Source organism: Pezoporus wallicus, unplaced genomic scaffold, assembly GCF_028554395.1.
Source record: "Pezoporus wallicus isolate ANWC-B61680 ecotype Strahan unplaced genomic scaffold, APGP_CSIRO_Pwel_v1 contig_6382, whole genome shotgun sequence".
In the NCBI taxonomy this organism is placed as follows: Eukaryota; Metazoa; Chordata; class Aves; order Psittaciformes; family Psittacidae; genus Pezoporus; species Pezoporus wallicus.
The window spans coordinates 3,481,819-3,496,133 of NW_026638015.1; the positions used below are offsets into that span (position 1 = coordinate 3,481,819).

General features: G+C 39.3%; 1 protein-coding gene across 2 annotated transcripts in view; it reads left to right on the forward strand.

Moving 5' to 3' along the window:
- Positions 1–9,151, forward strand: part of CAPRIN1 (cell cycle associated protein 1) — a 33,011-nt gene extending 23,860 nt beyond the window's left edge. For both annotated transcript variants that reach the window (XM_057408774.1, XM_057408773.1), the window contains 7 exons: positions 1,404–1,514; positions 2,067–2,216; positions 2,389–2,539; positions 4,393–4,587; positions 5,785–5,885; positions 6,693–6,756; positions 7,870–9,151. In XM_057408774.1, the coding sequence (XP_057264757.1) occupies positions 1,404–1,514; positions 2,067–2,216; positions 2,389–2,539; positions 4,393–4,587; positions 5,785–5,885; positions 6,693–6,756; positions 7,870–7,934 (837 nt within the window). In that variant the 3' untranslated portion in view covers positions 7,935–9,151. The remainder of the gene's footprint in view (positions 1–1,403; positions 1,515–2,066; positions 2,217–2,388; positions 2,540–4,392; positions 4,588–5,784; positions 5,886–6,692; positions 6,757–7,869) is intronic.
- Positions 9,152–14,315: the final 5,164 nt, after the last annotated feature.

The window sequence follows — 14,315 nt, forward strand, 5'->3', positions numbered from 1 at the left end:
TGTGAAACCATGTGTAGTAGTATTTTTAATTTAGCTAGAAATAAGCTGTCCTGTATTTGCTTCTTTGCAACAGAAATACCAAAACCAAAATAACTTGGTTCCAGGGCAGTCTGTATCTGTCAAGTGGGTGTCACCACAAATAGATTTAATGGATTAACTGTATAGTTTGTGTTCTGTTTCTTTATTTCTTCTATTAAGGATTTAGTCCCAGTTGCTTGCTTGGATACTACTTTAATACTGGAGTTGTAGAGCACTCAGATTGAGTTTCAATGCTGCTTTCAGCTGAGCTTTCCCAAAACTCCTGTTGAAGTAGCATCTCTTAAACTTGCTGCTGCATTGTATAAATGATGTATTCACCTTTTCATTAAACTATGCCAGCTTAATACTGAACTGTCTAGTGATAAGGAACTTCCTGATTTTGAATTGAGCATATGTGGCACCTCTGAGGGACTCTGCTGGTCTCAAGTAGTAAGGCTGATCCTGTAGATATTTGAAAAGCAAAAGACACAATCTATCCAGATTTTTATCTCGGAGTAAGAATAGTGTTACTTGCTTGCTTTATCTTGTCCAGATTAGATCTGCAAGTTTTAAGTCATTTATTTGTACAGAAACAGGAATGTGGTTCTTTTTTTTCCCTTTGGTTTCCTGTGTATGTACCTGCTGAAGTGGTAGCATTCTTGGCAGTTTTGTTTTGTAAGTGTAGGCTGTTCTTTTTGGCAGAGAATTCTCTCTGCACCAGCTTTTATTTTACTGCTGATGGTATCTGTGGGGTTTTTCTTCCTTGCTTTCCTTACCTCAAGCAGTGCTGCCAGTGATTCTCTTTGGGATATTACAAGCAATAGCTTACTGTACCTCTTAGCTTTTGAATGCTCAGCAAGGTGATGTGAACACACCCACCAGTTGTTATCAGTTGCCTCTTGAAGTCCTTGCTAGCCTTAAATGCAAAGTCCTCTGCTTTGCTGGTTAGAGTTTTCACTGGACTCTGTGCAGAGGAGCAAAGGCTGTAAAATGAGCAAATCCAGTCCCCTGGAAAACAGCCCTTCTCAATTTCTCTATGAGCCTCCCATTTAAACTGCTGTATATTCCTGTCTTTCTTTTCCCATGCTTACTGTTATTGTGGTTAGGATTGTGTAGGGAAATGAGGAAAAGGATATTCTTTAGTAGAAGCAAATACATGTCCAGCCAGTTGAGAAATAGCCACAGAATACACTGGCAGGGGGCAGATGGTGTGACATGTTTAGAATACATGTCAAGGTGAGGTGGTTAAATCTCTTACTTGTTAAAACAGTCCTTAATTTATAATAGTTGTAAAGATTTGCTGGAGAGAGTGCTAATTCTAGAGCTGATACTCTTACTAAAACTGTGTGTGAGCATCAGCTGGCTTTTGGGGTTTATTTTATCAGGTGCCCTTGGTTTCTTCTACAAGTGAGGGATATACAGCCTCCCAACCCATGTATCAGCCTTCTCACACAACAGAGCAACGGCCACAGAAAGAATCAATTGACCAGATTCAGGCAAGTCTTGATCTCACAGGGGGTGGGAAGGACTTTGCTTGCAGGTGGGATCAAATGTTAGTCTATGGTTCTCTGTAAATAAAGATGTGGCTTTTAATTCTCAGTCACCTGTAGATAGGACTGCTTCAGTTCCATGTAATTTCAACATTTTGAAGCTATCTGTGACCAGTTACTCCTTCATAGCAAGACTTGTAATAAACAAGATTGTTTAGTTAGATGCCAACGTGAGCATCAGTGTTGTTGGCTTAAGGAATGTGATTTATGTTTTATACATTGGCTAGCGTTTAGCCTAGAAACTTGTTCATTCCTCCCTCGAGTTTTTCTAGTTGTGTTTCAAGTTAATGGAGGAGAAGACTGGTAGATTTATGTTCTCCCATTAAGCTGTTGTGATGAGGCTGTTCAGCTGAAGTAGAAAATACTCATTTCTTGAAGTGGATCTGAGGGTTGTCACTTTTTTATGTTGTGTTTTGGCTTTTTTAAAGTAAGGGTTTTAAGTAAAATTATGTAGTATTATGCAAAAGCTGCTTAAATGTTGTGTGTTTTAATTGTTAGGCTTCAATGTCACTGAATGCAGACCAGACCCCGTCATCATCATCACTTCCCACTGCATCCCAGCCACAGGTGTTCCAGGCTGGATCTAGCAAGCCTTTGCATAGCAGCGGAATCAATGTTAATGCAGCTCCATTCCAATCCATGCAAACAGTAAGTAGTAGATCAGTATAGAGTCCCTTTATTTTGGTAGTCGTTCTTTTTCTGTACAAACAGTGGAATCAGTCTTGTAATTACGTAAAATATTCTTTATATTCTTTATATGATGCAATGAAGAATTTTAAGAAGTGAATTGGACCAAAGAGCTGTTTTTCTCACGTTGTAGGTATTCAACATGAATGCACCCGTTCCTCCTGTTAATGAGCCAGAAACCCTTAAGCAGCAAAACCAGTACCAGGCCAGTTACAACCAGAGTTTCTCCAATCAGCCTCACCAAGTAGAACAATCAGATCTTCAGCAAGAGCAACTCCAGACGGGTAAGGTTACTTTAGCAAAAACTAAAATGGTAGTAGCCTCAGTAAAGCAGGTGATCATCAGGCTGTGAAGTCCTAGATGATGTTGCAAAACATGTCACACATTCTCAAATGTCTAGTCTTGAAAGCTTTCCCCTCAGTAATACTGGAGTTTGTTACTCTGGCTCGGTGTGAATGCCCAGCTGGGGTTGAAATTCAGTATACATCTCGCCAACTGTTAAAGAATTGGTTGGTTCAGTAAAACCAAACATGAACAGGATTAAGGATTGTTCTAAAGATGAAAGCAGTATAGTGGAGTACTTGCTCTGCTGATGTTAAGGTTGAATGCTTAAAAAAGATTGTACCATATGATATGACATTTTGAAAAGGAAATAGTAAGCTAGAATTGAGAACAAATACAGATTGGTTCTGACAGATGATGGAAGGTTCACAAAGATCTAGACCTTTTTGTTAGCTAAAACCGGTTAGACATGGTTTGAAATCAGCAGGCAAAATGCTTTCCAAGTTAGCAACAAACAGTAAAATAAAGTCTATGTACAAAGCTATTCTTCTCCTAGTACTTCCTCATTTTCCACTGAGATGAAATGTGCAGATGCAGAGGGGGATTTTGAGTGAAGGACACAGAAAAGAGATGACAAAGGGTGAAGTGCTAACAACTACCGGACATGGAGTGAGGAAAAGGAGACCAATCCTTTTTCTCAACTGATTATGATCTTGAAAACTGCCTTCCTTGCAGGTTGTGATACTGGGATGGGTGGATAAGAAGAGGGAGAACCAAGTTTCATTGTTTATCTGTATGGGTTTTGAGCCATATTACACTGCAAGGCAGAAAGACAATCTGGGGAGTGCTGGTGTGGAAGGTGGGCCATGCAGTATTAAATGCTAAACTTAGTGTAACAGTAAAGGGAACTCATGAGACACAGAAAATGCAATGGCTTTAGAACAAAACCTGCAGACAGTAAACACCCCAAAGGATGGCCATTTCATGCATTCCACAAGAGTCAGTGGGAAGCTGGGAGAAGGGAGTATCTGCATAAGTTCCATAGCACTCTGTGATGAATGGGGTAGACAGAAAGTTGCGTTCCCTGTTGGGAGACTTTCTGCAGATGAGAGGGACTTCCTGCTCACAAATTGTGAGATCTTCCTTCAGCATTTGGTATCAGGTTACATTTTACAGCTGTTTTGCTCTTACATACAGAATTAATCTTTTATTGCACTTACTGAGCCTGTAATCCTCAGATTGCTTTTGTAATCCAGTGATTCCTGTGAATATGTTGTGGCATACCTTACTTCAAAGAGGTAGTCGTACTTCAAAGCACAGATAATCTCAAGCTGTCCATCCTGTTCTTGCCTCCCCCAGCTTGTATGCAGTCAGAACATCAGCTTGGTTAAAATGTTCCCATCAATCCCACCTTAGCACAGCTGAGAGAGAGAATTTAGTTGGTGAGAGCAAGTATTTCTTGGTGGCTTTCTGCCAGTTCAGAAGGGAGAAAGTTACAGAAGTGAATTAACTTACTTGTAACTGGGGTGGTTTTTTTTGCCCCTAGAGCATGTGTTGTTGATTTTTAAAGGGTTGAAATAACACAGGAAAATTGCACCTGTATGAGGAATACTTGCTGTTGACTTTACGCTAGGTACTTCTTAACGCTGACTCATATCAACTCTCTACCAGTTTTAGGTTGTTTAAATATTGTGGGATATCTGGCTAATAAGCTTGATACTTAATTCTGCAAATGATTTTTCTTTGAATGGGTGAGGATTTGAATGTTGAGTGTGTAAAGGCTGTATGTGGGAACATAAGTGCAGACTCTTCTTCATTTTCTCCCCCTTCCTCCCTGTCCCCCATTCCAATTTAGTGGTTGGTACTTACCATGGTTCCCCGGACCAGACTCATCAAGTGGCAGGTAACCACCAGCAACCTCCCCAACAGAACACTGGATTTCCACGGAACAGTCAGCCTTATTACAACAGTCGAGGAGTGTCTCGTGGTGGCTCACGTGGGGCTCGTGGCTTAATGAACGGTTACAGGGGACCGGCAAATGGATTTAGAGGTAAACAGCTTTGTTAAACTCACTCGTTTGACTTTGACTTCTTTCTGGAAGCACAGTTGTCAAGTTAAAAGTGTTAAACCAACCTGTCATTGTTTTAATACTGTAATAGTAGCTCTGTAAGATACTTAAACTTGCAGTAAAAAAATCCATTTGCTTTAGCTAACTGAAATTTGAGGTGTTTGGTTTGGCTTCCTAGGAGAATGGAACGAAGAAGCATCTTTCTTCTCTGTTCTGTGCTGAAGGCTTAGTGTTAATTTGATTAGGCATGTCCTGCAAGTATAAGCAAGCACAGAAGTATCCAGCAGTTTCACAACCAGCAAGTGAGGCATTCAGATGCAAATTGATATTTCAGAAATGCTTTTTATTTTCAGTTATGGTAAAAGCAGTGTATTTTAGACTTTTGTGTTTTATATTGAGGATAGGTTGAATAATATGGAAATACTAGAACAAAGACGTCCAGAAGTCATTCATCTGAGAGAATTAACAGGAGCAGAGGAATGATAACTGTAGTTCTGGATAAATACGAGAACTGTTATGATTCCTGGAGATTACTGTATGATGCTGTCAATGTTACAAAGATGTGTCTTTTGAAATGGGGGAGAGAGACGTTTTCCTTGTCAGGTAGTCTGGGATTAGACTAATGGGTCCAGCGCTGTCTGCTTTTGCCACGTTCTCTTCCTCTCAAGTGTTTGGAGAGTAGATAAGAAACCTGTACAATAAAAATACAACTGAGAGTAATAGGGAATGCAGTTGATTGCTACATGTCTGCTTAAAATTGATCTGGATTGCAGCATTAGATCCTTGGGACTGGAGCCATCCTTGGACATGGTTCTCAGCACTTGTAAGAGGCTTGGCACAGGAGCAGCTTCTTGCTCATGTTGGCTGTTGTGGCCTTGCAGGTCACAGCTAGTACATTTAGATCCTAGTATTATGTTTAGCTCTGGATTGAATATGTAAATAAAGCCTCAGATCACTAGAGAAATGCATTGACTTGCTGCTTCCTCCTCCCAGTTCTTACTATTTCTTTGTTCTTGTAATACTGTTAGCACTAATGTTTGATTGACTTGCAGGTAAACTGTACTTACTAAAGGGTTTTCCTCAGGTTTAGTTAAAATGCTGTTACTGCTTTTCTTTAAATGGCAGCATAAAGTAATAAGTTATCATTTCCAAGTGAAAGACTTGTGCCCTGTTCCTTAGGAGGATATGATGGCTACCGTCCTTCCTTTTCCAACACTCCAAACAGTGGTTATACGCAGCCCCAGTTTAATGCTCCTCGGGATTACTCAAACTACCAGCGGGTAAGCTACTATTGTGTTGTGACAGTCTAGAAGTACCTATGAAAAAGCACAATGAAAGCACTCAAGGGCTTTTTTTTATTGCTAATAAAGACAAAAAAATCAGATACTAAACAGAAAGAAATAGACTATTGAATGGCTGATTACGCTTGGGAAACATGTACTGTTTGGCTGATTATTCTCTAAAGGAGTTAGTGTAGTAACTAGAGCAAGGTTGCATGAATTATAAAGAACTCTAAAGTGAGAAGGAAACTTAAATCCGTTGAAATGAACTTTTCAGGTTTGTTTGGGGTTGCCTGTTTCTGGTACTCTGAAATTTGTGTAGAATTTTGTTGTTCTGAAGGAAGTCTGCTCAGTTTGAGCAAAGCTTAGACTGACTGGAGGATGTCTTAACTCTGCATATGCCCAGACAAGTATTTGTAAGCAAATGAGATGACATTTTGATCCTGCCATTAAAATGTCATTTCATTTATTGACCGGTCCTTCAGCAAATGAATCTGTTTGACCTCTGGGTAGCTTGAAAAATTGGAACACTAAATAAGCATTTACATTTCTTATTCATATTGAACTGCGTAACCTGTAATTGGAGAGAGATTTTGGCATTGTATGTTTTATTATACCTACGAGGTACTAGCAGGAGTAAGAATTCATTTTTCTAGTACAAATTTAGACCAATAAAATACTATATGCTGAAGTCACAGGTGTTTTGTCAGGGCATATTGTTTGAAAAGCTCCTTATTTTATTGGCTTCCCGAAACATAACCAAAGGTTAGGTTTAAAGTTTTAACTTTATTCATTTCTTTGCTTCAGGATGGGTATCAGCAGAATTTCAAACGTGGCTCTGGACAAAGTGGACCTCGGGGAGCTCCTAGAGGTAATTCCTGAGTACTGAATAATGGGTTTGGGTTGAATGGAAGGTTTTGCTCCAGCTTCTGGAGTTTTGGGCTTAAAAAGTGACCTTACTCCTTATTCAGCAGGTCACAGTTGAAGAATAAGCTTACTTCCCTTTGACATCGGAGCTGACCCTGCTTTTGAATAGGGGTTGGAGGACCTCTTGAGGTCCCTTCTGGCTAGAATTGCGCTGTGATCCTTTGAACTTGGGATGGAAGTCAGCTGTTAAATGAGGAATTCTTTGACAAGAAATTAAAACAGTTGCTTTTGATACTTTAAATGTAGCAGAACTATTTAGTTGCCTTTTACTAATGAAAGCCTTAAAGTTTGTTTTATCGTGACTTAAGATCTGCTTACTTACATGCATTAGTAACTTGCAAGTAAGTCTTACTTATAAAGCAGACATTGGCCTTGAGCTGTCAGCCTACAAAATTGCATGTTACTCTGTTGCACTGAAGGATGTGCTGCTGCATCTGTTGCAGAGGTCTCTCTTGACCTAAGCATACAAAACCTCCTTCTATGCTCATATGTTCTCTGATCCTGCAGAATTTAGCTTACAGGGGTGTGTTGTCATAAGTTTGCGATGTATCCATCTGCGAAAACCAAACAAAACCCCCACGTACATAATGAGGCTTTAGTTGAACTTCTGCATTTTATTTTCAACCCTATTTCCAGTTTGGGGTTTTTTTTTGTTTGTTTTTTTTAGTAGGTTTTTGATGAGACTTTGTTCTGTCTCAGTGCAGGCATTTCCTTTGGAATCTAGAGTTATCACTAGAGCACCTTCTCAGTGAGGACATCTTGAGGCTGTACATTCCACTGTCTGTGAAACAAATAATTGCCTTACATGACTGCAAGTTTTTTACTTCAAATGGTTCCATTTAGTTACGGGGAAATAAAGTATTGGGATAAAGCTGAAAACTGTAAAAGACAGGTTGTACACTGTTGAGTTTTGATTTGAAAGAGCTTTTAGAACTGTATGTAGTCTAGATACACACCTGGGATTCTTACACAGTTTAAACCAGGGTTTTTAGGAGGTTTCTTCTTTAAATAACCTGACTTCATGCAAAATTCAAGAGCCTTTTTGTATGTTTTCTAGGTCGTGGAGGGCCCCCAAGACCAAACAGAGGGATGCCTCAAATGAATGCTCAGCAAGTGAATTAAATGAATTCACGGGATTACATTAAACGCCAAAAACACGCTGGCCAGTGTACTATACATGTTACCAGAAGAGTTATTATCTATTTGTTCTCCCTTACAGGAAGTTTGTTGTAAAGGGAGTATTTTCATTACCCATAATGACAGGACTACAGTTGCCAGCTTTATATTACCTGGATATTGAAAGGAACGAAACAACGTTTACTCTGCATGTTCTGTCCTAAGCATCATCTTGAGCCTTGCACATGAGATTCAGATTCCTCACCCTTGCTAAGAGTAAAGCAAAAAAAAAAAAGGCAATTTTCAGGGTGATCCAATCTCCATGGTTAACTGAAGTGGAAGGAAAAAAGCAAAGACTCACTTCTGACATTTGAAAGTGATGTAACAAATTTGTATAAAACCTGCAAATTCATAGATTTACTGTGATGGCAGTTGACAAAACGTAACGTTCCCATGAAAGGATGGAAAAGGTGAAGTGTGGCTTGATAGAGCAAGTGCATTTCAGCTTTTTCATACTCAGTTGAAGCACTGAACAGTTCAAAGATGCGTGATGATGCATATTTCCCTAAACAGACAACTGGGCTTATAGCCAGCTCTTGACAAAGAAGCAGCACCCTTAGCTGCAGCACTCCTCATCACCAGGGCCCTGTTCACTGTGGCTAAGGATTTAAGATTGCTTGCATAACTGCTAATGTAATTGTGTAATTATTTTTAAAAAAGAAAAGAAAATATGGAAAAAAAAAAAAGCTTTGATTTGGCATTTCCAAAAGAATTTGCAACAAATGTGAGAGCAAACCTGGATGGCCACTGTATATTTGATGTGAAGTATTTAGATTCTCTCTTTGAAACACTTTTTAAGTTTCTTTGATAGCAATGACTTTTGTAAGGATTGGTATTCTCTATCATTCCTTATGACTTGCACATTGTCTGTCACTAATACTTGACCTTGCTGTATTATCACCTAAATAACTGATGCCGGTACTGATGGAAATCTCTAATGGATAATCATAACACTTTTGGTCACATGTCCTTTTGTCTTTCCTGCAGCCTTGAAGGTTTTAAGAAATCTCAAATGCCCGCTGCTGCTGCCCTTTTAATTGCTATCTTTTGAAAAGCACCAGTATGTGTTTGAATTGATTTCCCCTTTTAAGGGAAATGACAGCCAGCAGTTACAGTTCTAATGGTATAAGCAAGACAAATAAAACATGTTTATAAAAATTGTATCCTGGAACACTGGTTTTCAACGACTGAAACAAGTTTAATGTGATGGGGTGACATTTCGTAACGTTTTGTTTGGGTTTTTTTTTTTGCCCTGATAGATTCTCTTTTTTTCCTGACTACATGTAAATGCACCTCCTGTGTTTCCGATTTTATTCTAATAGCTGTGATTTCCGGGGAACTTCTTTCTACGGACTTTTCCTTTTCATCAAGGCAGCAATGTATAAAAGAAATGGCATAAGACTAGGAGCTGGAAAATACCAAGTCTTATTCAAGTTTTACTGCATACTTGTGATATAATCTTTGGAAAAATCACTTGTGCCTACCTTTCGCGCACATGCACTCTCTCTGCAGTGGGGAGAATATATTGATAGCTGCCTCCATAGAGGTGTTGGTAGTTACGTTGCGTTCTATAGCACATGCAAGAAGAAAAGTGCTATATATATGTTAAGTTTTGCTCATCCGATAATTCCTACCTGTGGAAGGGTGAAATTAAGGAACAGCTACATGTTGTTTAATTGTTGTATACAAAACTGAAGGTTGTTTTCGCTCAGAGGGTCGTTTCTACTTTGTATCACAACTTGAGCTTTCCGAACTTGTAGTCAGCTATTTTGACTTCGTTGTGAAATAACCTAAAACTCCATACAAATAGGGGGTACTATCACTTTCCCATGTTCTGTGTGAAGAGTACAAATGAGAAATGTTTGTACTGAGAAAAGTGAGAAGCTTGTGAAGACAATATTCCACACCAGACATCTTGAGACGATGCTGATGGTTAGAAGAAGTGGTTTTAGTCAAAACCTAGAAACATTCCATACCATACAATATAAACTGCAGTCCGGTGAGAAGTTGCTGTTCTGTGTCTTTTTTAGGAAGCTATTACTGAGATAATAGTCCCAACTGTTTTTTAACTGGAAAAAAAGAAAAAAAAAAGAAATAAAAAGACAAACCTTTTAATGTTGAACTGATGTAGGAAACCAGTGAATTCTTCTTTTCTAATTACTTCTTTTGTGCATCGGCTTTTTAAATGGTTGATAGAACACAAGCTGTTCAGCTTTTTCCATTGCACACCAAATGCTTCTTAAATAGCTAATTGTAGTTTGAGAGTGAACTTGCAGCATACTGAATTAAAGCCTGATGAATGCATCAGAACATTCCACTTAAGGTTTTGGGTTTGGTTTTTCTTTACGTTCACCTTAAATTTATTGATAAAACATTGGGTAGTTGAGAGGCCTTTTAATTGAGATCCAGCTTTGTGAGCCTTTCCATGTGTGAAAATGGTCTTTTAGAGTAGCTGCTCCACTGTGTGATGATAGAAGGAGATGTGTTATAATAGTAACAACCGTAGAACAAGTACGTTACGTGTGGTTAATCTGGGAATTTGCACTGACTCCTTTAATCTCAATACATGTATCTAATAAACAGTATACTGAAACATCAGCTCGAGTCACGGTATGGCACAAAGATCCACTAACTGCTGTTCTGGCCTAAGAGGAGCTTTTAAGTATCTTCACTGCATAACATAGCTCTAGAGCAGAGTTAGATCGAGATCACAAGCATTCCAAGGTAGGCTTCTTTTGGAAAAGGGCATTACAGAAATGAACATACAGAAATGAAAGGGCATTATAGAAATGAACCTGTTGAGGCAGAATGGTTCTGGGCTGGTTCTGTTGCTGAGCCCTTTCTCGATGCCAGTGGGCAAAGTTGTTTTTAGTCTAGTTAGGTGCTGCTGTAGGATAACTCGGGCCTGGTGCTTGTGGTTGGAAAGCATGAGTGAGCATAATCAAGTCCTATGTCTGAGCCTGTGTGTAGACACGTCGGTTGCTCTCTTCGGTGGTTTTACTTGATTCTTATGTGAATCAGTCTTTGGGGAGTGTAACTGATTAGTTACGAGTGCTTGCATGCAAGGCCACTGTGAGGAGAGGGGCTTCTCTACCTGATAACTGTGATAATGAGTGGTGGTATGTGTTTGAGCACCCATTTGTATCTTCAGCATCCTGCTTCCTCTTGGCTGTAGTATGAGGATTCTTGAGTGAATAACTGATAAATCACTCAGATTTTCTGCCTAATGTTACTATGTCTGGGAAACTTGGATCCTTCCTAGACATCCTAAAAGATTTAACTGAAATCACGAGCTGTTGTCTCATACCTAAGGTCGACATTGTGCTATGTTTTATTTCTGTGTTCTCCCTGTCCAAAAAAGAACAGTTCACCAATATGCCTTTGTGCTTTTGCTGTGGAGGAAGGTCTAAACTTCCTTAACCCCTACTTTCTTTCTAAGATACTATCTTTTGTGTACAGCAATCCCTACAGCATAATATTCAGAGTAGGTGGAAGAGTAATGTTGATTTCCTGTTAATAGCCAGTTTATGTGTTCTGCTGAGAACTTTGTGCCCTTAAATATTACTTCTCAAAATGTCCTGCTGACCTGATTTGTTAGATGGGGAGATTCTTTGATTGTGTCTTTGGAGAATGGATCAAGCTTCCTTCATTCCTCCAAATGGCATCTGAATAACTGCTTTGGAGAGAGAAACATTAGTGAAAAGCCTTTAACTTAGACAAATACTGGAAAGATGGTAAATGATATTGAAATAGTGGTTAAACTTCACACAACTAAAAGCAAATAGGGCAAAACCTTTGTGGTCCAGCAGAATAAGACACAAAACCAACTGATAAGAAAAATCTTGATCTTTTCTTTTGAGTTTCTGACACAGTCTGAGCTGAGTAGTTGGCTTTTCTTACCTCGTCTTTGCAAGAAGCAGTTATGAATGCACACTTGAGATGCAAGTGTTTGTGCTCAGGGGGCAAGATTGTTCTGTATTCTCCATATCTCCTGTGGCTAGAAAGGGACATGAGAACACTGCTCATTACCAGCTCCGTTAATGAGGCTGCCACTCACACCCTGAAAATGAAGATCATCCCTCTTGCTCATGCAAAACTGCTTGATTAAAGTGTGTGCAAAGTATCAGACCAGATACTTGATGACACAGCTTGATACCTGGAGTTGAGGTTTGTGACTATAGGTAGGTGTGTATTTTAGTCTTTAAATCTATGCACCCGTATTCCATCTGCGTTGAATGTGGATGGGGCTAGAAAGGCTTTAATTGCTTGAGCTAGTACCAGCTAAGTTCTTGCAGATGGGTTGGGTCAGTCTTCACCACTGACCATAAAATCAGAGCCTCATGAGAAGAGCAAGCAGGAAATGATCCCAAACAATAAACTTCCCCTTTCAAACTTGGAAGATAATTTCCTCATTTAAATGTGGGTTTAAATATAGTCCTGATTATTGTCTGGGAAATCAAACATTGCAGAATTGTCATTTCTTTTGAATTCTGGTTTTCTCTAAATGACAATTTATTGTCTTTGTTCAACCACAGCATCAGTATCAGAACATTTGGTTGGTCTCATACTAATCGTGGCTGTCTTGTAGTCTGCGGCAGAGCATAAAGAGGGAGCTTTGATGAGACCTTTGGGATAATTCCCATGTTTAACATTAGATGAGCACACCTGAGAGGTCATGCAGAAGGCTAATTGCTGAAATCAGAATGTGTTTCTCTTTTGCCAGTTTGTTTTTCCAGAGGGAGGGAGATGGGGAAGGTTCTTCAAACTTCCTGGTTGGCAAATACTGTGTGCTTTTACACTGGAATGTTTTTCATCCTGGTAGTGCATTTTCCAAGAGGAAAGGTTCTGTGCTTCTGAGAACTACACCGGGCTGCTTAGTATTGGATGTTGCATTTGGATCATCAAGCATTATACATCTGTGCTGTAGTCAACTTGAAGAAACTTAATGGCTCTTCCTGTATGTGAGAGCAAGCCCCTGCCCCTCATACACTTCCATGGAGCTTCAGAGCTGCAGCTCTGATTCATGTGCATTCCCCAGCTGCAGAAGCTGGGCACTGTTGGGTTTTTGGTGTAGTATCACAGAATCTCTTGATTTGCTGAACGATTTAACTAAGGGAAGAGGTGCTAGTCCATTAACCACACTCCTAGGCACTTAGAATTGAGTGCATTGAAATGATCTGTGGCTTTGTAGATCCAGCCTTAATGGAGGGAAGGAAATCTTTTCCAAACCCCACATTCTAAAGCCAGTTTGAGCAGCATGTGTATAGGAAAACTTCAGCCTGACTTAGCATTTTGTTCTGCATTACATTTATCGTCATTAGCTCTTGCTGCAGGTATTAACCCATTAATATTAAAAGGTAGATTCTGTTCCTCCCTACTTTGTAATAATCAGATGGGTGTAAGTAGCTCAGTTCCATCTGTGGTGACCAATTTCTCCTTCCTTTAAGACATGCTCTTGATCCCAGTAGTGGATCAAGAGTACACCTGACATCTTGGTATTGAGGTGCATTTTAGTATATCCAGTAGCCTTTTATTAATGAGAATGTGTTTCCTTTTTAGAAGCTATTCAAGCTTAGAATAAACATGAGCAATGCCTCTACCATAGAAAATAAGTCTTCAGAACTCTGTTTAGTTAATTGTCAGGTTTCAATTTTATGATGGCCTTAGACATACCTGTATATATGTCTTTGCAGTCCTTTCACTGCAGGTTTCAATCAAATTTGGTCCATGGCTTATGTAAGCACTTGAAAAATAAATCTGAATGTTTTTACATCTTTCCCTTTTAAGCAAGTATTTCATACCTCTACCCGAAGGAATTGCGCTTGGCTTGGTGGTTTTATCTCAATGATGGGGTTTCTCTGGGTTCACCTCCCCCACAACACTGTTCTGCAGCCTCTATGATTTTTAATTCAATAGTTTCATGATTTTTGGTGTATTTTAAAACAAATATCCCCAAACACATCCAGTGGTATCAAACACATTTTGCCTATGATATCACCTGTTTTTTTGAATACTTCATTGTTCAAATACTCAAGTTCAAGCCTCTTTTTTGAGCAGTATTAAAAGCTAAGAATAAATACATCTATGCAAATAGCTTGGCTCAACTTTGCCATTGAAGGGTTAGGAAGAGTTTTGCTGTCAGTTTGAGGGCTAATACCATGTTTCTGAAAACCCTTACTGGAGTTTAAGCCAGGTCAGGTTGAGCTGCAATAGGAAAAGTCTCTCACAGTTGTGCAACTTGGGATTTTGTACAGAGGACTTCCAAACCACTGCGGTTTTATTAAACAATGGAGCTTAAATGTTACAATCCACCTGCTTTTATTGAGA